Source organism: Ochotona curzoniae, unplaced genomic scaffold (genome assembly GCF_017591425.1).
Source record: "Ochotona curzoniae isolate NIBS_2020 unplaced genomic scaffold, NIBS_Ocur_1.0 contig_4148, whole genome shotgun sequence".
Classification (NCBI taxonomy): Eukaryota; Metazoa; Chordata; class Mammalia; order Lagomorpha; family Ochotonidae; genus Ochotona; species Ochotona curzoniae.
Genome location: NW_024466146.1, coordinates 3,850,474 through 3,873,428, shown reverse-complemented (window position 1 = coordinate 3,873,428; position 22,955 = coordinate 3,850,474). Strand labels below are relative to the sequence as shown.

Genomic DNA, 22,955 nt, shown 5'->3' with positions numbered 1-22,955 from the left:
CAGCCCTCTGGCCTGAGAGTCAGGGTCTAATTGAATTGCGGTGGGTGGTGTGCAGTTATGATTTGTTTTTGAGAGAGCTGGGTTAGAGAACTGAGGGATCTTGAAAAAAAAAAAAAAAAAAAAACACGGCTTCAGATGCTGCACTGAGTCCTGCGGCTTCAGCACCTGTGGTCTGAGGGCGTGGCTAAGACCAGGGGCCTGTGGCCATGTCCACCTGGTAGGGCTTCTCTGGGCATAGCCGGCCCCATCAACCACCCTCCCCAACAGAGACTCCTGGGATCCACGTGAGTGAACCCCCAGGAAAGAAAGCAGAACCTTACCTGTCCAATCACAGCCCAGCACCTCCAGCCGCATCCCAATCCCTGCTGGTGACCACCGCTCCGGGTACACCCGCACGTACTGTGCAGGAACAGGGTCAAACCTTCGGATGTCAGGGGTGTCGTAGTGCATGTTGCCTTCAAACAGCTGCAGAGAAACATTTGCTCAGGCCTTGTGGTGTGGATTCCCTGCCCTCTGTTTTCTTTTCCCCTTTTTACATCCAACCAAGTGGGCAGCATCCATGAGTATTTCATCCTCAGATCAAGGTTTTTACTCATTTGGAAGGTGGCTAGGGGCCCAGGGATATGAGGAACAGACAGAAGTGGCAATTGTTGAGTTGTATCTTTTATCCTGAGACCAAGTCTGAGGGTGTGTGTGTGTGGCTCCAAATATGTTTTAAGCTGACTTTAGCAAGGGAGAAGAGAAGGCAGTTTAGGCTGACTGCTCTGAAATCCTCTGTTTATTCACAAAGTGATACTTCGTTTCCTTCTGTTTGAAAGTCTGGATTTAGAATCCCAGTGAACGGAGAGTTTTTGCTTCAATGAGAGCTTGAAGGGAAGATGACCGCCCCCTTTTCTAGGCTAGTGACAATGCCCTTGGGTCACACATTCATGGTATTGGAGACGGTTCCCAAGCCTTTGCTTAGCAGAAGCAAAGTTCAAGAAAACACAACCCAAATTCCCACTACACAAAAATGATGATGGTGGTGGGGGCTGCCATGGTGGAAGCCAGGTGGGAAACTTTACAGAAAACACATCTGGCCACCTCTGTCTCTCACCTAGGGAAAGGGGCGTGTCAGTGGCTGTGATTGGTTAGACTCCAAGATGCTGTAGGGCCACCCCATCCTGCGGGATGCCCAAGGTCCTCAGTTCCAGAAAGTGTATGCTGTCTGGGGGAAGATTGTCTCTGAGCCTGGTCAAGGTCACTTCCGTTTCCAAGAAGAGCCAGAAGCAGCCCTCCCTGGGGAAGCTTGTGGTCCACATTCTACGTGATCCACTGAGGATTCCCTTTCCCGAGCCCTGGGCCTTTCCAAGCCTCTGCAGTTGATAGCTACAAGTAAACCAGCGTGGCACAACCTCCCCCCCCCCCGCCAGCCCTTACTCTGGTATCTAGGAGGGGCACATTTGGCTGGCAAAGGTGGCCAACCAAAGCCAGCAGTGCCACCTTCCTTGGGGGGGGGAGGTATAAAATAAAGGGAAACCTAGGAACAAGGAGCAGGGAGATAAACATTGCAAGGGACAGGAGTGTGACAATTCCCTGTCCCAGCCTGCCCCTGTGTGGAGGGCTGATCTTTATTGCTGTCATGATCAGGGTAGATGGCACTGGGTTGAACTTGGGACCTAGAGTAAGCTTCCCTTGCCTCAGTATAAGAAGAGTGAAGGATCTAAGCAAACACAACTATGGAAACATAACTGCATGGTGACGTTCAGTTTTAAGGAAACTTAATCTGGAAGAGGGTTTAAAGGTGCTGAACATCACAAACAGGTAGTGCTTGAGCGGAAGTTAGGACTTTGGGCTTGGGAGCCAGACTTGGGGTTTCTGTATCCTGGCTCTACTCTGGCTCCCTGTGTGACCCTGAGTAGAATGTCATGTCTCAGTCTGATCATCTTTAAAGTAGGGATGACAAGTGAATCCTACCTTGGAGAAAGGCTGAAGGATCATCAGAGCATCTATGTGTTTAGTGCAGTGTCTGGTACATAATCATCTGTTAATTTTTATGGATTGCAGGGATGTGATTGTTGTTGTTGAGATAGGAAGTCCATATCTCCAATTCCAGACACGCTCGTTAGCCTCTCTGTCTGTGGGATGGCTGGAACATCCTCTTAGAACAGCTTACCTTTGGCTGCTGTGTCCTGGGGTCCTGGATGTATTCCCAGTCCTTGCCGTTGAGGCTATAGGAGACTTTGAACTTGCGCACAAATGCCCTGGCTTCCACTGCAGTGATGCTGTCTCCTCCACGGGCTCCCTGGATGATGACACCCTTCACCGTCTTGGGTGCCCCCAGGTCCACCTGAAGCCATTCCTCCCCTGGCTGAGCCTGAGGGATCCGAGGGAACCAGCCTGAGCGGCTGCTCACCAGACGGACTGCGCTGGGGCTCCACAGGTACTCGCGGGTGGAGGAGGCAGAGATCTGGGCATCTGAGATGAGGCCAGACAGCATCCCCAGCATGTTGGAGCAGGGGGCATCTGCAGAGGGTGGAGGGCAAGGGCAGAGGTCATGGGTCACATACTATAAAACAAAGATGACCATCCACAAGGTACTAGGATGCTGCAAATGAACCCAGCTAGCAAACACTGGGTCTGAGAATCATCGTGTTTAAAAACTTGGCCTTGGAGTCAGCCACCCAGGTTCGTATTCACTTGCCCCTTACCAGCTGGATGATTCTAGGAAGTTTTTTTTTTTTAATTGCTCTGTGCCTCAGTTTCCCCAGCTCTAAGGGGAAGCCTCTTGAGGACTATTGTGAGCATTCCATTAGTTTTTCTAATGGAAGAAGCTCAAAGGACAGTGCTTGGTGCATTGAACAGCTCTGGGCTGCTGTGGCTCTATCCAAGGACTCGTAGAATGTGCTAGGCACATCCTTGCCAATGCCTTTTGGGGATGGTGGGGTGGGGGAGGATTTTGGCTCAGCAGTGAATTATTCCCTGGGTGATCATTTTGCCAACTAGATGAGAACTGTCATGGGGTCGGCATTGGGTCTTTACTCCCACATGGTTAGCACAACTCTTCACTGCCAGGATCCTGCTCACATGCTGTTCCCATCACCCCCAATACTCTTCTCTTCCAAAGTCTGTACAGAAACTTCTACTCATCCTCAAGGTTTCTGCGTGGGGACAGAAAGACTGTCCCCAAACACACCATGCAGTCAGGAGGTCCCTCCATTCCTTCTTTCTCACAGCACCCTTATTTTATACATTCACATAATCACCGTATAGCCTGCAATTATCCAGTACCTGCACTTGTTTATTATCTATCTGGCTTCTTCGCCAGAAAGTTCCATGATGTCAAAGAACTCTATTTTGTTCACTTTTGATCTCCAGCTCCCAGTGTGGGACCTCACACACAGTATTTGTGGAACAAATAAGTGGCTGGAAAATGAACGAATGAATAAATGTTGGACAAGGCAGGCTCTAGAATAAGTGTGCATTAAATACTTGCAAACTGGTTCACAGATTTAAAAAACCCTTCAGGTTGTCCCCATGCTTCAAGTTCACTGCTTCTCTCTCTTCAATATTCTAGAAAACAAGTCTGAACTAATTTCTTGCTGATCCTGGGACAGTCCTGCTGTTATGGACAGTAATGTGGAGAGGACGGGAAGCAGCCCCCTAGAAGGGGTTAGAACGAGCCACACATATAGGAGAGAAGCAGGGTTCAGTGCTTCTTCACCTTGTCCTTGTGGCACTTTGGGCAGGTTTCTCAGCCTCTGTGTATTTTGGTTTCCCTATCAGTCCCTGCCCACTCACCTAATAGCACTGTTGCAAAACAGGCAAGATGGTATACAAAAAATTGATAACAAAGATGGAGAGACTGCATGAATGCAAGCTTATTAAAGCAGGAGCCTCAAATGAGGTCACACCCTGAAGTATGATCTGCCATAGCTGGAGTTACAGGTGGATGGATCTACACTGCAGACCCACTTGCCTGCTGGAAGACAAGTCTATGAGACGAAGATTAGATCATTCATAAATCCGTTATCTCTTGTCTGCACCCATGCTCCTATTGTAGTTCTCTTTAGTCCATGCCCCTCGGCCCCTCTTTCCATCATGTCTTTGTGTAAGCTGTGACTACTGCTAGGTGCATTTTCCCTCCTCTCTTCACTATCTGCCTATCTGTGCTTTAACTTCAGCTCAGTTATCACCTCCTCAAGGAGATCCTTCTGGATCAGGTCAAATCCCCTACAAGGCATCTCCAGTGATCAGGAGCCAATGTCTTCATATAGGTGTCTTGATTTTGAGTTTATATTTGAGTTGGTTTTTCCATTCACATGTCTTGTCCATAGGCCCCACCATGATTTCCACAGGGACAGATGCATTTTCTGCTCCAGGTTAGGAAGCAGAATGTTAGAGGAGAAGGGAGAATGGACTCAAACTCTCTGGCTCTTTCTCTTCCTGGAGTATAAACTAGCTTTCTACATGTCAACTTCCTTATCTATAAGATGAGGTGGATAATAATGACAATTTCATAGAGTTTTCATGAGGATAATAAAAGTAAAACACATTAGGTGACAATGCACCTTGATACTATGCCAGCATTCAGTAAAGGCTGGCTAATTTGGGGCTGCCTGTAGCACAGCAGCCTAAGTTCCTACTCACAATATTTGTATCCCATATCAGAGTGTAGGTCTGCATCCCAGCTACTCTGCTTTTCATCCATATTCTTAATGTGCCTGAGAAGTCCCAAATGCTTGGGTTCCTATCATCAACATGAAAGACCAGAATGGAGCTCTTGGCTCCTCACTTTGGCCTGGCTCTGGTCTGGCTCAGACCTGGCTCTTGCAGCCATTTAGGGAGTGAACCAGGAGATGTGAGGACCTTGCTCTCTGTCATTCTGCCTTTCAAACAAATAAATAAATGTTTAAATACATGTAAGTGTTAGCTAGCAAAATACAAGACACTCAGTAAGGATATATCAAATGAATGAATAAAAAGACGAATACTGGTAGGACTGGAGTTCTTGAATCCATCCTTCTGCCAGGATTACAGGAGAGAGAAAAGCCCAGGACATGGCCAGCTCCCCACCCCTTGGGTCCCTCCTCACCTGTGACCCGGCAGCCAAAGAGTTCCAGCCGGAGGGCAATGCCCGAGTGCCAGGTCTGTGGGCGGATCCTGATGAACCTGGTCAGCAGCGGGCTATGGAGCTTGTTCAGAACCACCTCCGTGGCATCACTGTTGGCCTGAAACACCTGCACCATGAGACACAAGAGTAGGTTACCAAATCCTGCTGGCAGGACTGCCAGGTGAGCACCGTTGGAAAGTTCTGATGAATGTTATACCTCTCAAGTTTAAAAATAATCAGGGGGTTGTTATTCTGGGTACTCAGTGAAAAAATTCAATTTCTCACATTGCTTCAACTTGAAAACAATAAATGGTCTTCGCAGAAACTCTTGAAGGGAAGGAAAATTTTGCCTCTAGGCAGAGAGTGAGTCTAGGAAGGTGCCTTGAAAAGCACAACACTTCAGGAGAGAGAGAGAATGTCCCTTAAAAGTGAAGTGGAAAAGCCAGCTTTTTCAGCTAGCAGCCCTCACTCACTGGCGTGAACTTGACACTCCCTCGTATTGCAGGCTACAGGAATATTTGCAGAGCATTCCAATCATTTGCACACATTACTGAAATGCCTGTCTATCTGTGAGTATATGAGGGGTACCAGCTACGTGCTGGTGCCCCAGTGTCAATCAACTCTGGCCACGTTCTCTCTGGTCTTTGTTGCTGGCAGCTCCCTCTGAGTCCTGCTCTGACTTCCTCTCACTGTGGTCCCCACCCTGTAATGAAATCCATCCCTGTCCCCATCTGACCAGCTCAGCTCTTCTGGGAGGAAAGGCTTTTCGCAGAGAGTCTGATCCACCGTGGTGGAAGCCAGGCCTGGCGGCCCAGATGGCCTGCGTCAATAGCCACCATATGGACCTGATGCCTTCTGTACCCTCCATTAAGGATGGAAAAAAAGAAGAAACTGCAGCAAGGATATGCAATTTTCTCTTGGTTTCCTTGGATAAGGTCAGAAGGGAAAAACTAACACACTGTCACTTCTAAACCATGCCTGCCCCAGCCATGACAACCGAGAGGCTAGACACTCAGCCGAGTCTACCACCATCAAGGATGTCCCCGGCATAGGGGATCTGGATGCTTTGGCTCATTATAACCAAGACATGCTAGGTATTGGGGCACTGGCAAGGTGGGAGCAGGAGTAACAGGGCACTAGGTTTATCTAAATACTTTTTAGTATAGCACTGTATAAACACAATTATGTCTATAATATCCCAGCAGGCAGGAATTATTATCTCTGCTTTACTGATGAGGAACTTGAAGCTGTAGAAATGTCTGAGTGGAGCCAAAGCCCTTGCCAAGATTTTATGCTTTAAGCTTATGTTTTCCTAGATTGACCTTGGTCTCTCTGAACACATTTACAACTTTTATGTTGGTGGCTGGGTGTCGTGGAGCCTGTAAGGTCTCCAACTGAGTGTTGAAGGAGGTGGCCTTGCTGCAATTATAATGCCACTCAAGGATGACTCTGGACAATAGTAGAAGAGTCTAGAGTCAATGGATAATACAGCTCTTCTCCATGAACTGCCAAACTCTACTCTCTGGCAGCCTTGAAGTTTCTATATTTCCCACTTACTACGGTCAAAATTTAGGGAACATCATTTAACGACACACTCAGGAGGTTAAGGGTAGATAGTGGGAGCCATCATAGCTTTCACAACCAAGTGAAGAAAACAGGTAATCATCAGCCTGTTATACTCTGTTAAAACTCCCATTTAGCCACTCCTTTCCTGCAGGTGTAATTTTGTCACTTCCTGTACAGAATGAAGATGAGGAGGAGCAAAAAGAGAAAGGGAGTGCAAGGGAGGAAGAAGGGCAAGGAAAGAGGATGAGAGCTGGCTGCCTGGCACCAGCCTGTAGGAAGCAGTAGGGGAGAGATAAGGGTTGCGTGAACTAAAGAGCAGGATTTTAGGAGAAGCTCTTGCTTCCTAGATGCTGAAAAAGGGCCCTGGACCTTGAGAGAGGAACAGGGACAGAGGCAGCGAACTCAAGGAAAAGATGAATCCGTTCTCTCAGCACTACACACAAGCCCGGGCTTTGTTTGTGCTTTGTTTTGGCAAGGAGCAAGCCAATGCAGCACTCTGCTGATTTCGGACGGGTGCTGTGAGCAACAGGGGCCACCTCTGGATGGCTCCCTGAGGATAGCAATGGTGACTGTGTGTGTGGCCTCCAGCAGGAAAGGCTACGGAGTTCAGATGGGGGAAAACAGCTTTCTTTGCCATGTGAATACATAATTGGAGAGCTGAGTGCCTGTGAACTTTAACACAGCTGCTAATCCACAGCACACGCACCACGCTGCTCCCATTTAGGAACACAGCACGTCTTATGTGCTTTTAATATCCAATTTTATCTTATCTGACCCCTTCATTTCTCAGCTTTGGCAGACAACAGAGATGCCTCTTCTTCCCTTCCTCGATCAGGAGGCAATTGCGTGTTTAGACTGTGTGGCTGCTTGTGTGTGTGCAGCACACATGGCCAGGGAGGGACTGGTGTGCCCAGGAATGCATGGCCACAGACGTTGGGTATAGATCCTTAACCCAGCTCACAGAGTCAGCGTTCACCAAGGGGAGCAAGTGCACCGCTTAGTTACCATAGACTTTCTTCTTGGCCGCTCAAGATTAAGTTGCATTGGCCCTTCCACTTGACTCACTCCCCCAACCCAGAATTACACTAAGGCTCTTTTCTGCTTGGCTTCCAGCTATCCTTCATATTTCAGGCTAGTTTCTTCCAGGTTCCTTGTGTGCTGTAGAGTATGTGTTCCTATCTGCTTTGGTTTCTGGACTCTGCTGCAGAAACACCATCATACTTCATTCAACTGGGCACACTCCTCTTATGCTGAGTGAGGCAGAGTGGAAAAACCATTATCACTGAACCAGGAGCCAGGATCTGGGCTCTGCTACTAATTAGCTTGGAAGAGTGGACAAATATCTCCACCTCCCTTGGGCCCTGACTTCCCCCTCTGTTAAATGAGGGGATTATACAAGTTGGTTTGTACAGCCCTCTCTGGTCCCCTAGACACTGAGCCTTCCTGGAATTGCTCCAAGTGTGTCCACTCCTATAGCAGGACATTTTTGTAACCTGCTGTCCCTTTGGAAGCTAAGTGCTTCTGTGGATAAGTGCAGTGGGTTTTTATACACATCAACTAGCACTCAGAACATGTGGCAAGTGCCCCATTCACAGGGAGAATGTACCTTGATGTGTTCCTTCCATAACAGTTCAAATTATTAATAACCAGGAGTAATGAATAACAACGCCTTAGTCCTTACGTATTGTTTTTCACCCAACAATATCAAAGTGCAATTTATGAAAATCCATTTTTAATGAAATATTAAGCAGTTTCTATTTCTCCTGACCCAATGGATTTACAAGGTCTCTATTTTTTTCTCTAAGCATCCCCCCTATTTATAGCTGGTAAATGCTATCATATATTATGCATCTTTATGACTTTCTCAATGCTTCTGTGGCTTCAGAATCACCCTTCATATGTTTTCTGATCAAATTCCCTGAGATAGATTCTTGGCTTCCAGTCTGTGCATTGAAAGGTAAAGGGTTGTATGCATGGGAAATGATGCCAGGAAATTGGTTTTATTTCCTATTCCCTGCCGACTCGCTGAATCACTACAGGCAAATCAATAAACCTTAGATACCCTGGCTTCTCCTGCAGGACAAGCAAGTCAATAATAGGCATGTGGATGGGCACTGCTTTAACCCACCCTTCCTACTGGCTCCCAAGACAGATGTTAGAGTAGAAATGAAGTCACAAGAAATAAATGGGTATTTGTACAGTTGCATAAGTTCAAGCTCTACAAACTGTTGACCCCCAAGATCCATGCTGAAGCTGAAAATATTCATGCCTTAACTGTCGTAAGATGCCCATATTTGGGGAAAAATCAATGGATGAACAGTGTATGCTGTGTCAAAACCGGCAGACTTCAAATACAATGATAGAATTTTAGCATCTGCTGTAAAAATTAGACATCGTTTTATTAATTTTGAAAGCAGACTCTTGAGGCTGGCCCAGTGGTTTATCAGACATTCTCCTCCTGTGTCATTTGTATGCCATATGAACTTCAGTTCTAGTCTCAGTTGTTCCACTTCTGATCCAACTTCCTGCTAATGGTCTGGCCCAATTTCTTGAGCCCTTGTACCCATGTGGGAAACCTGGAAGAAGCTCCTGGCTCCTAGCTTCAGATGAGCTCTGCTCTGGCTGTTGTAGCCATTTCCCCCTCTCTCTGTAGCTATAACTTTCAAATAAAATAAATAAATCCTTAAAAAAAACTCTTAATAAATCTGCATTACAGCCCAAAGGAAATTCAGGAGTACATCCAAGGTGACCCTAGTTTTCTGGGGATAACGTTGACTTGCTGAGATTATTAAACACATGTGTGTCAGTATGTGTGTTGGGGGGAAAAAGTTAGGTTGTACATAAAAATTTCTGGTTCATCTCTAAATATGAAGTTTAAGAAACAATTTGGGACACAAAGTGGTTTGGATAATTCATTGGTGTCTTGCTGAATTCTGAACTGAATCCAACACTTGTCAATTGATTTTTGAGATCTTTGGTTGGTCTTCAGTATAGCAGATTCTGAAAAGCTGCAACATATCATGGATTTTCTGATTTGCACCTCTGGAGGAGAGGGTACATCTGCCAATTAAATAGGCTGCTTTCCAACATCCCAGTTTGGTGACTATTTACCAATCTCTCTATATACCCCCCTGACCAGGAAAAGAAAAGCAGCATGTTTTGACCATGCCCTAGTCTACAAGGCATGAACACTTTAATACATATCACATTGTGAAAGAAATTTTCCATTTCTCCACCCATCTACCCATCCATCATCTAGCTAGAAGGCATCAGTGATAGTTTTTGCAGTCATCTTTGCTGTTTTCCATTCAGTTTCTACTCACCTCTCTTCTCTAGTCTTTGAGGACCTGTAGTGACTCTAGTACTGTTGAGACCACTGGGTACAGCAGGTGCCTACCTTCTAGGTTTTTAGATGGGGAAATGTTCTGCTATTCAAAATCCTTTTCCTATATACCACTCATGCTTACTATCAACATCTAGGTGACCAGGATGGTGTCACACTATATGTTATGATGTCTGTCTCAGGAGCACAATGAAAAAGCCTATGGAAGTCTTGGATCTGCTTGGAGGAGACACTGCACAGGTCCTTAGCATTACCTGACTGGTTTAGAGTACTCTACGAGTTGAGACTTTGGTAGACTCATGCTTTCCCTCCTCACGTGGCAATGCTCCAATTGGAAATGGGCTTTGGTCTTCAGTTTGCATGCACCTGTTTCTTCACTCCCAACATGATGACCTACTCTTCTATTCTGCTGAGAATGCCTGAACTTTCCCAGCTCCAGGGATAGCAGAATAAAAGAGCAAGAAAAGTTTTCAAAGACAACACAGTGCTGGAGCCCTGAGGAAGCGATTGTGTATGAGATGGTCTTCTTTTCTTAAATAAGTCTCTCTCTCTCTCTCCACTAATAAATGTTTCATGGCATCCAAGTTCTACTTGGCATAGACATTCAAGGAGGAGGGGGAGAATAAACCATACAGAAAAGAAAATGGTGGAAAGATTAGAGGACAGAACCAGGTAACCAGTAGCCCAGTTTCAAAAAAATCAACCCTAGAAACAAGTGCATGCGCTTGAGCTGACTGCAGAATGGAGAGCCTGTCCTGCCTCCCGCACTGCCTACCTTGCATTTGCTCTTAAACCAGCCATCAGATCTACACATAAAAATAAATGCTTAATCAATGAAAGCTATCTCCTTTAATTAATTTGTTGCCCCAAATGGGCAAGTTGGGGAGAGGGGGCTGTGATATTGGGCAAAAATGATGTTAAGGTAATGGGTATGGTTTTGTCCTGTTCATAAATCATGGTCTTGCCATTTCTCTCTTAAAATTCTTCCTTCAAGTCTATAAAATGTTTTTCCCCTAAAGCTGCTTTCATTCTAGTAGAAGTGGGAACTCAGCCAGATACAGTCAAAAGAGATGTGTCTGTGTGTTTATATATATAAATATATATAAGAGAGGAAGAGAGAGAGAGAGAAGGCGTGTAGGGCTGGGGAAAGACATGGAAGCCCCCTGACAACCAAAAGCTCGTTCCCGGCTGTGATGACCTCCTCCTCCACTTTCGGGCTGTTTTTGTCATCAGGCACTTTTTCCCCTGTCACAGAGGAGACGGGGGCAGAGAGGCTCCTCTTTGCGAGCGGGTGCTGGTGGGTGGATGTGCACATCCCCATCTGTGAGTGCCTTGTGGGGCTGCTAGATTTAATGCAGGATTAGGTTACCCCCAGTGAGACGCTGAGCCCTGGAACATAGCCTACTAACAGGATTAGGGTTTCAGGATTTGAGACAGGAAAGCATCAGGGAGGAGAGAAGAAGAGGGCAGCTCAGGGACCAGGGGCTGGAGGAGAAGATGAGGTGGGGGAAGAGTGCTGGATCCCATGGTCAAGGTTCTCCAGGCCAGAGAGGGAAGGAGAAACACAGACACCCAAGCTGGATGGGGGCGGGGGGAATGGCCCTGTACACCTGAAAACCTCTTCCTGAGTGTCTGAAGATGTCTTTACGCGGGTGCCCCTGAGTGCTACATGGGAGAAAAGAGAGCCAGGGAACAGGGTAGGAGGCTCAGAACATGTGCCCCGCCTATGTGCCCCATCTGGTGGAATGTGACAAGCCACAGAGCTAGGGGAAGAAGAGAGCAAAGAGTGTGGCAATCCACCAGGAGAAAACAGCATGGAAACGTTCACCTAGGCTTGCTGGAGAGGAGCGAGGAAAGCTTTCCATTAGCCCCCCATGCTGCCTATGAGCTCTGTGCCACGGGTTTCTGTAACACAGTCTTAGTCTGCGAGCACGAGCTCAGCATCAAGAAGTCTGTCAGTGTCAGGGAACCTGGCCTCGGCTCTGGGAGACAATTCAGCACCCATAACTGGGTGATGCCAGACCCAGGAGCCTGTTAGAGAGAAAGTTCAAGCTTCTGTATAATGAAATTTTCCTCTGAACTTCCTATGCGGAGAGGCTAAAGGTCTGACCTCATCCTGTGGCAAATGGATGAGGGGCAAACTTAATTACCTAAGGCACTGGATTCTTCTCAGTGATAACCGAGGGGAGCAGGTAACAGAGGACTTGAACTTGGAAAGGGCAGAGCACACTCCAACATGGATGGACGAGGCAGATACGTCCATGACTTTGGGAGGCTGATGCCCATGATTAGGATTTGAGTCATGATCCTAACCTTACACACAAGCCAACAAAATGAGCACCACAAAAGGAATACAGACAAGCCAGTTATCCTTCAGGGTGAAAAAGCAATGTTTGTTTCAAAAACACAAATTTGTCAGTTGAGGCAATCATTGCATCCCTACCCAAGACTTGAGGTTAGGGTGAATGACTTGTATCTGAAGTAGCCTGGGTACAGGCCCATTGGATTCGGGGGAAGGTCTGGAGGACATATTACTGTTCCTTCCAGGCTTGATTTAAAAAGAGGCAGATAAATACCCCATGGGGCCCAGGTTACTTTTTAAATTGATAACTTGCTTCTATGCAAGAAGAGCTTTGCAGGCCTAATACATTAATTATAGCTGCAGAAAGGCTACCATCTGCAGATCTCAGTGTCTCTGCCAGCAGAGGCTGCAGCACCACTCCATTTGGGTGGACAGAGACACTGGTGGAGCCACTCAGAGCAGCCTTGAAAACAGATGTCACACACTTCTATCAGCCTGCAGACTTGGGGGTTTGGTTTTCTCATAGCATTCCTTCTCCTTGCAAGCCATTTGTTCAGCAATGGTGTAGTTTAATTCAGAAAAACACAGGGCAGAGAGGGCTTTTGAAGTGAGGCGTTTGTTTTGAAGGCATATGGTCAACCCAAACAGGTAGCAACTTCCTTCAATTCTCTTTCCTCACATTCTGTGACAGGGACCCTCTCACCCATAGGGAGGAGCCTGGCCTCCGAGTCAGGCTATATGAATCAGAGCCATCTTCAGAGCTACATTTGCAGGAGCCTCTTGGGGAATAGGGGCTCTTTTCAGCCTCTACTGAGCACCCCAAAGGCCCATCATCCTCTGGATGCAGAAAGAGCAGAGTCATATGCAGGCAGACTATCAACAACATCAGCCGAAAGGAAGGCCAGTTGCCTTCCCCACAGGGGTTCCAACATGCCCCAGCCCCTGAGGCAAGTTCTTTAGTCTTGGAGTGCTACTTCTACAGACTGTGAGATGCTACCACATTCTGAAAGGAATAAGTCAGTGCCTGAGGGTTCTGTGAATTCCTTAGTGGTTGTCATTATATTAACATGATGAGTTTGGAGCCAATGATTATGGAGTAATCTCCCAAATTCCTGGTCCCAAATCTTATCTCCATCCCCATCCTCTCATTCCCAATCAGGGTGGACACACTCTTAGCATAAATATCTTCCCTATACCTGAAAATAGCCCAGCAATACCATGGCTAAGGGCAACGTAACCAAAGCTATGTCAACCAGGGAGATGCACAGATTTACCAAATAAGGGAGAAGTGATGACTAGGGCATTGGCCTCTGGCCCTGTCCCTTGCCACTGGTAATGACTCTATTCCTAAGGCACACACTTTCCCCTGTTACAGACTCTGGGATCAGCCTCTCAGAGAAGGGCAGGCCCTTGACCCAGGCCTTGTGCCTTGAGGCTTGCTATGTCATTCTCCATATGCCTCTCCTGGCACATGATTGTGCTGGAAAGTACACACATATGTGACCCTGCCTCCGACTATCCTGACAACACTGGGACTACATCTGTGATGTTGCTAATACAGCTAGTGAAACAGAAAGCAGTAGTTGTCACTTGTGGTTTCTGAAGAAATATTTGGGAAGCAATTTGTATAATCTAGTGGGGCACATGGTTTGGATATGGGTTCCATCAGGCAGACAAATTCTCTGCCTGTGGTTACCCCCTAAATATGCACATGGAGGGATCTGCCCTGTATGAAAATCATAGGTTTCATACTTATGGCATGTGGAACTGGATAAGGATTTGGAGCTGGGCTAGGCTGTGGTCTGTGTGCCTGGACTATATTTGCCAGCGTCAAACTCGTCATACACCAGCCACAGCGTGATTGGTTTTCTTACAGGCTACCTGCTGGATGGAAAGAAACTAAGAGGCTGCTCCTTGGCTGGGAGAGGCTGCGAAAGAGTTGAATAGCCTTTCTCATCCCTTGGCAGTGACAAGAGTCGTTTTCCCTTGGGTCCAGGCTCACCTTGGCTCAGTGTTTTGCAAGGGTATAGCACAGCCATCTTCAACCATCTCATTCATCTTATTTTGCTCCAATTTCCCCAATCCCATCTTTGAAATATCACATTGGTGGTGACAGTGACCAGTGAATTGAAATTGAGTTCCCCGCATTTCTGCCCCAAACATCCCACTCCCGCCTTGCACCCTCAGGAAGGCATTGGCAAGCCCTTCCCCTGCATGACAAAGCAGCCTGCTGCCTCCATCTCTGCTTTGCTTTTTTCTTCTAAGTCCCTGGAAGTTCTCTTGCAAGCCATCCCTCACCCCCTTAGCACCATTTAGCTTGGCACAGTGCCCATCATGCAGCGGCCACAAAGAGAAGCTCAGTGGTGGCACCCGGCATGGATGAAGCTTTTCCCCAAGGCTGCTCCTGACTCCCCTCCTCCCTCGCCCTCCCCTCCCTTTCATGCAGCTGACTTGACAAATCTATCTGGCATGGTTCACTCAACAAATCTATCTGCCATTTCAGCCCCTACAGCCCAGAGAGCTAGGCTGATGGACCACCAGTGATACTGAGCCTGTTCCTTCTGTATACACTCCTGTGTTATACATGCGCAATCCACAGAGATCTGCTATTGAAGGGACAGCAGAGGTCCATCTGCCTGCCCACCATGCCATGGTGGAGCGAGGGGCATGAGGATGGGGACAAGGCCTAATTGGCAGACTTTCCATTTCCCTCCTTCCAAGTCCCAAAGGGACAAAATTACAATGGAGGACAGAAAAGGCTTTTCCTCTGCTTCAGCACTCTCTGGGTAAGATTGATTCACTAAATGAAAAACAAAAATAAAGCCAAAAGTCCGTCCTAGGCTGCTGGGGATAGATATGCGGTTGAGGGTGGGAAGGGGAGGTAAGGTGTACTCAGTAGGACGCGGTTGAGTTGAATGGTCTTAGAGGCCAGGAAGTCATTCAGTCCTTGGGACTGTCTTCCCTGAGCAAGGAATGCCAGGGCCAAAGCCAGGGAGGACCTCGCTCTCTCCAAATGTGCAGTGCGAAGGTATTTCCGAAAGCAGATTTCCTACAAATGGTGTTTTAAATAGCATCCTGGCCCATCTGTGTGCTTTTAAAATCAGCTTATGCTCCAGTATCCCTCTGGCTGGTGCTGCTTAGTCATCGAGCCTGGACAGGGAGATGGTCAGGTGAGTCTCTAGCTCGTCCCCACCACTCACCCCTACCCCACTGCTGGCTGCCTAGTTTTTCATTGTAAAGGATGGACTATAAGAGAAGGCACAAGTGGAAAAGAAGCAGGGAGGAGGGTGTGAAGACTTAGCCCGGAGCTCACAGCACCTAATGCTGATTCACCTTGCTATCCTCAACCCCCAGTGCCCATACCATCCCTCCTTGCCCCCCAACATACACACACACTGAAGTCTGGCAGCTCTTCCTGAATCTGGTTAATGGCAAATCATACCTGGCTTACATATCCAGGTGAGGATGTCTTGCCATTACTAAGCACCCCACATTTTCTCATAGGAGAAATGGGCACATTTTGTGTGTGATTCCCAGAATGTGTGAAAACCATAATTTCCAGATAAATGGTGGCACGTTACTATGACAATTTTAATTTGTTAAAACCCTGCTCCTTTAAAAAGTCACATTTCCTAGGATTGTCAACCTTTCTGGGTTTCCAGGTTCACCGGAAAGAACAAGATGCCTGGGGGTAGGGAGGGGCAGCCCCTTGGAAGACATCTTGGGTCTCTGGGTTTTGAGACTTCCAGGGAAGGAGAGCAACTGCTAGGAATTCCTAGGCATTACTCTCTCCTTCTAGATCTCAGATCCAGCCTCTTCCCCCACCTTCCTATGTCCACTCCGCACAGAGCTGCTAGGGCCTGAGCCCTCAGTACAGACCTTCCCGCCCGCCACCAAGCTCTATTCCCATTCAGGTAAGATGCTGACTGTATCTCAGAAGCCATCCCCACAGGTGCCAGGTGCCACAGAGCTAGTACATGCCCAGTGTCAGCTGCAGACCCAGCGTGCCACATGTTTTAAATAAGCCGAGTGCTAGACATCCACATGTACAACAAAAGGCCCACGCCACCCAGGTGAAACACACTTCCGGGAACCCAGGACACTGAAGGCCCCAGCCGGGATGCCTCAATGGTGCGCTGCTAAGCCTGTTGGCCAGGTCAGAGCCCATCCCTGACACATCAGGTTTCTCCTCATTATTTATTGTTCTCTTTCTTTTTCCCGGACAATATGATTCCCTCCTAGGATTTGGGCCCTTTCATTGCCAGACCTCGGCAGCTCCTGAACTGCAGTTTCATGTGGTTTTGTGATTGTTAACCCAGCATGCGGAAAGGGACTCAGGCCATAAACGCTCGGTGAATCCTGAGTTGGGGCCCACGGACTGGGAGCGCATTTTCCCCTTCATTTGCAGTCAGAGAGCACTTTTGCAATTTCTCTCTGCTGTGCAAGAAGCAACTGCAGCCAGGCTGGCAGGGAAAAAGGTGTTGCAATGACTTTTGCGTAAGAAAGATTTCCAGAGCAGCGTACCCCTTGCCCCACTAAACAAGGCCACCTCCCAGGCGTGGGGTCCTCTTCCCCCATGTTTCCTGCCCTGTTGCCATTTACCTTGTGGTTTTTGCCATGCCGGTACACCATCCAGTCCTCTCCATTAGTGCTGACTTCCAGCTTGTAGGATTTGACGTAGTAGCCATTCTGGGTTTCCCGGGAAATTGCCCCCTGTGTTGCAATGGCTGTGAGCACAGTTAGAAAGCGAAGATCCACCTGTGGAAGAGAGGGGGAGGAGTCACAAGGAGCCTCAAGCCCTGCAGCCCCTGGCTTTTCCACAAAGGACACCACTAGTGTACTTAGCTCACAGCCTGTGCCTGCGACTCGCTGAGATGTTCTTTGTAATTAGTGTCAGTCTGGAGTTTCACCGAACAATGAAAATCAAATGAACATGACACTGAATGGGACACCTTGAAAATGCAACTTGATCATATTTCTTTCCGCTTGCAAATCTGAATAGACATTGTTCATTTCTTCTCAGAATAACCACTGAGCATCTAGAACTCTGATCTCTTCTTACTAAACTGCTGTCTGTCTTGGATGGTGAGAGCAGGAGCTACATAAAAGAAACAATGGCAACTAATCCACTCCACTCCAATCCAGCCCAATCCAATCCAATCCACTTAGGATGCTCTTGAGCAAAAGCTCCAGTCCCAACTGTCTCCCCTCCCCACACTCCCTGGCTCTATTGTGTGTTTGCGCTCAGGTCACTAGGAGGTCAGAGGGCATGCAGAGTCTGCCCAGGCAATTAGGCTTATGCACGAAGCCTGACCTTTCACTCTACGATGAGCATGGCTAACATTCCCTCCCACAGTGCCAAACCCATTTGGAAATTGCTGTGTGTCACTCCCCAATCTCCACACAACCAAAATTCAGCCAGCATACAGTGGCAAAATTCAATTCAGTAAGCACTTCTTGGCCTCTGATTATGTGCTCAGCATGTACTCAAAAGTAGGCAGTGCTATCTGTGTGATCAAGAAACAGGTGAATGGCACTAGGAGAAATAACCTAGGCACTCAAAGTAAGGACCAATGGAATGCCAATATTAAAGAACTTCCCCAAAGCTTTGCTTTTGGAAAAGCCGAGAGGAGAGATGCACTAGATGGCCTTAAGGCTGTGTTGTTACGACCTGTGTGGGCTCCTGGAGTTTCTAAGTGGCCATTCTCCCTTTCCTGTTGTCTGCTCAGTAGTGCCCTTCTTAGAACAGAGGTCAGTGTGTCACATCAGAGCTAGGACAGACTTGTCAATGGGTCACAAGGCTGTCTGCCATGTGTCATAAAAGCAGTCATAGATCTGGTATGGGGCTAGCTTCCTCTGTTTACTTCTTCCCAGGGGCTGATTGCTGGACCAGTCTGCGGGGCAGGACGATTACTCAACAGGAGCTGCAAGTCTTAGAAAGAAAGCAAACAATGGTCTGAAGAGTTGCTTTGGAGCATCTGGGCAACTCGAGTTGTGTTCCCCGGTGCTGACATTTTCCCATGTGTTCTTCTGAGAGCTGTGTGCAAAGCCCCAACGGCAGGGCTTTCAACAAACAAGAGCAGGAGAAGCTGCTCACACCTCCACAGACCTGTGTGTTCAGTTCACACCTCCACAGACCTGCCCTCAGGAAAACTGCTCATGACTCTGTTACCTCCTGGTGCCAAGAGCATGAAAGACAAGGAACTGCTTTAGAAGTGCTTGGATGTCAATGGCAATGGGGTGAACAGCATCTTGGCCAAACGAACGTCTCCCAGACGTGCTAATTCCCACAAAGGCAAGGGCAGTGTCTCTGTCATTCACCAATTTGTTTCAGTATATATAAACATAGTGTCCGGTACAATCTTTTTGCACCTGACACATATATGGAATGAATGAGTGTATGAATGAATGAAGCGCTCAAGTATGCTGTGCGGAACTTCTTTGTGTCCTTTCCTATTCCAAGGATGAACTCTCACTCCCCTCAGCTTCACCTCCATCCCACCAGTACCTCCACACTCTGCACAGCATGTGGGATCAGAACACATACCTGGAGATACTCCTTGTTGGAATCCAAGTTGGGGGTCCAGCCATTGTCATCACCATGGAGCCGGCTTTGTTGAGGGGTCCACCTCCCGTCGGAGTAGGTAGATGAGGCACTGATCTGTTCATTGGCGATCCGGCCAGACTCCATTCCCAGAGGGACATTGCATTGGAAGTCTGGGAAATGGAGAAAGTCAAGGGCAGGGTTAGGCTTTTCAATCTCTAATCCCTGGGATCCTCCAAACACTGCTCCCATCTAGGGACAAGTCCTTGCAGGTACTCTCTCATCTTAATGACACTAATTATATGCTCACATTTGAAAAACAACTACACTAAGTGAGGGAGTTTGACAACCCCTCTGGCTCTGAAGGAAGCTAAATTGGACCTAAAAGAGATTAGGCTGTGGATAAAGAAGAACCATCATACAAATGAAAAACACGATCTAAAGCATAAGCACTGTTACTGCTGCAGGCTATGGATGTGTGCAGATGCCAGATGCACCTAACTGTGATAGAGGTAAACAGGAGATAAAGGCAGGGCAGCCTGGGTGGGCTGCTACATCGTGGGAAGCTTCGTTTATTAATATATTCCCAGGAGGCGTTTGTGCATCTCTCGCTTTCACTCAACAGTCTCATGAGTTCTGGCACAGAAGAGAGACATCACAAAGCATAAATATCTGTCTCCGCGAGACCTCTTTTTGAGCCCATGGATGTCACACTTTCTTCCCTTGCACCATCTGTCTGGGCAAATCGACTCAGAAGTCACTTAACTCTGGTCTTCTCCTGCAGGTGAAATGATTGTCCTTCCCCTGGATGCTATGAGCAATGATCAATACTTAGGTGTGTATGTGTTTGATAAGGGAGCAGTCATATTTAGTGGCATCAAATCTATCCGTTAGCTTTGGGGCTGCACTGGCCATTTGTAGATCCTGGTACAATTTGCTGTACTGTTCCTTTGTCACTCAGGCTTCATGAACTCTTTGATGGGAAATAAACAAACAAACAAACAAACAAAAAAACAGAAAGCAAGGCTCAGACCAGAGCGCAGTGACTTTCCTGCAGGCCAGGGTGCTGTGTCTGTAGTTTTGGAGGCGGTGAGCTGTCTACAGCCCCAACAGGATGTCTTTAGCTGTCACCATGCTTGAAGTACTTTCTTGGCCCCAAAGTTTGGAATTTGAAGGAGAAATGGCAGCACATCTTGAAGCCTGTGTCTGAAGGCTGTTGACATGATCTCTGAGCAGATGTGCTATTGTTTCACAGCCAAGTTTTCAGACAGCTGATTTCAAGGTCAGAAGCACATGGCCTAGACCCCAAGTGCTAGGATCTTTGAGTGGCACTTTTCAGATTTTTCCACAGCGGCTTCCACAGAGTAGTAACTCCAAGAACTACATCTATTAGAAGTGTGCAGTGGGGGAGCTGCCACAGCATAGCAGTGGTGCTGGCATCCCATATGGGCACCAGTTCAAGTCCCTACTACTCCATTTCTGATCTAGCTCCCAGATAATGTATCTGGAAAGCAGTAGAGGATAGCACAATTTCTTGGGTCCTTGCCTTCACAGGGGAGACCCAGAAGAAGCTCCAGGCTCCTGGCTTTGGATCAACCTAGCTCTGGCTAACGTGACCATTTGGAGAGTGAACCAGTGGATGGAAGATCTCACTCTTTCTCTCTGTCTCTCCTTCTCTCTGGAACTTCCTTTCAAATGAAAATGAATAAGTCTTTGAAAAAAGGAGTATTAATTGAAACTCCAAGCATATGTACTAGATTTGCCAGGAAACGCCTATGAGTTATTTAATGATCAAAGATGTTTAAGATATAGATACTTAACACATACACACACACACTATATATATATTATACATATATGTGTATATATTTATATATATGCAGAGAGAGGTACTGTATTTTATGAAAATGGTCTCTGGGGCTTAGAGAGGGAAAACAATGTCCGTAGACAATGCAGGAAGGGGCTTCTATACAGATCCTCCTAATTAGTCGCCTTTCATTGATAGGTAAGCAATCTGAGGCTTGTGTCTTTCCCTGAGCACTACTCATTCTTGACACACACATTACTGTAAAAACTATGAGCACCCAAGTCAGCATTGGTTCTTGTCTCTTTAATCTCTGCCTGGCAAGTGGGTGCTTTCCCTGACCTTGGGCATCAGAGCAAATTCTGCAATGTTCCCCTCTCCATCTGTGGCAGAGGCAGGCTCTCGTAACCTGGGCACCTTACAGCCCTGACAGGAGGACAGGACAAAAGTTCTCTGGTGGCCGACTTACTTTCTAGTGGCTCTTGGTGGACCAGGTAGTAACGTGCAGAGAAGCCATCCTTGGCCACCGCCATGTCTGTGTGGAAGGTCAAGGAGAGGATCCCCGTGGAAGAACGCAGCTCGGAGGGTGTTTTGGTCCCACAGTACTTGCCAATCAGAGGGCCAACTGCGCATATGAAGAGAGGCAAACAGAAGGGAGAATGTGACCCTCAGTTTTCAACACATTTTCCTGTTCCACCATTGCATGCTATGCAGTGGATGATCACACTGTATAACTTCTCACAAAAATCAAAGAGCAACCAAACCACATGTATAAGAACAATGTCTAATATTTTCTCTGTACACTAAAAAGTACTTTTCCGGAGTTGGCCTCATTCTGGCCTCCCAGTCCTGGGAGATGTGCTGGAAAGGTATCATTACGATGCCTGTTCTACAGAAAAAGAAATTGAGGTCCACAGAGGTCTCATGACTGACTTTTCTTTGCTCACACTGCTAGGAAATAGCAGAGCTGGGACTCAACCCTTAGTTTTCTGACTCAATGGCATGCTTTTTCTAGGAGAGAAAATGCATTAAGTTTCCCTTTTACTGAAAAACATTTAAAATGACTGAAAAGGAGAAAGATTAATTTCTTCCCCAACATGGGCTATACTGAAGATCTCTACCAGTCTTCACCTCAGAAGTGCAAAAGTCTCTTGGACTTGGGTGATGCGCACGTCCAAATTCATGACTGTATTATTAATAACAGTGCAACCACTACAATGGTGGTGAAAACAGCAGCCAACAGAGACAGATAAGCCATCACCAGGTCAGGTAATTCATCCAAGGTGGCACAGCTGGTGAAAGCAGAGTAGGATGGGCACTAAGTCAGTCTGGCTTTAGAGGTGTCTTCTCAGATACCTTTCTTTGGTTTGACCGCTTTTGGAAAGAATGCCACATGTAAATTTTCTCATCCTCTACCAACCATTTATTCTGTCTCCTATCCTTTCCCAAAGAAAGATCTCCTCGAAAGTACACTGCCTGTCTGTAATAGCTTTCAAACTGTCCTTGACGAAGGAGAAGAAGAGAAAATCACCACGGGTCACCTAAGGGCTCCAAGGAGCTTACAAGCCACCTCATGATGGGGGCATCACTCACCATGTGGAATGCCATCCCAGATGTCCAGCCAGTCATACTTGCAGTCTCCCTCTCCCACCTGCAGAGGGTCATGCTCTAGGTCAAAGGTCAGGAACTGTAGGATGATCTCCATCTTGGGTCTGGCCAGGATGGTGAAGGTGCAATCCAGGTTGTGTGGATATTTCTCTGGAAACCCAGGTGACTCAATGGTCCCATTGGGGCTTGTGAAGTTTTTGGAACAATCTTCAGAGCCTGCATGCAAAAAAGCATTGTAGCACTAAGAAGATAGCTCTGTCTTTCCTTCTCTAACCCGATCTTTCATATACAAAAATAAACCTTAAAAAAAAAGATGGCTTTCTTTATGGCCTCTGTCACATGGGTTATTTAAATATTTGGATCCCAATCTCCCCTACTCATGAGGTTTTTGTTTCTACTCAAGTGGCCCTTGATCCATATTTCAAGCCCTCGAGTATTTCTCTCTTTAGGATAGGAATCAGGAAAGCACAGCTGGCTCAGTCCCCGTATTAGAGGAAGGGTAGCAATTAGGGAACTGGTGGTGAGGGGCAGAGAGAAGTGTGTGTGTTGAGAGAGAGAGGGGAGAGGTTCTCTTAAAAAGAGGAACAGAGTCTTCTTTCTCAATCACTCAGCTGCTCACTGTAGAAATGTAAGTTATTTCAATCCTTAAGGAAGGCTTGCTGGTTGCCAGCAGGGAAAACAATGTTACCCCTTATT

The 22,955-nt window shown here is 47.1% G+C and overlaps 1 protein-coding gene across 6 annotated transcripts in view; it reads right to left on the bottom strand.

Moving 5' to 3' along the window:
* Positions 1 to 22,955, bottom strand: part of NRP2 (neuropilin 2) — a 112,650-nt gene that overhangs the window by 48,944 nt on the left and 40,751 nt on the right. For all 6 annotated transcript variants that reach the window (XM_040984536.1, XM_040984539.1, XM_040984537.1 and 3 more), the window contains exons 4-10: positions 22,245 to 22,475; positions 21,121 to 21,276; positions 18,851 to 19,020; positions 16,906 to 17,061; positions 5,075 to 5,219; positions 2,156 to 2,505; positions 321 to 465 (exon numbers count right to left, since the gene is read on the bottom strand). In XM_040984536.1, coding sequence (XP_040840470.1) covers positions 321 to 465; positions 2,156 to 2,505; positions 5,075 to 5,219; positions 16,906 to 17,061; positions 18,851 to 19,020; positions 21,121 to 21,276; positions 22,245 to 22,475 — 1,353 coding nt within the window. The remainder of the gene's footprint in view (positions 1 to 320; positions 466 to 2,155; positions 2,506 to 5,074; positions 5,220 to 16,905; positions 17,062 to 18,850; positions 19,021 to 21,120; positions 21,277 to 22,244; positions 22,476 to 22,955) is intronic.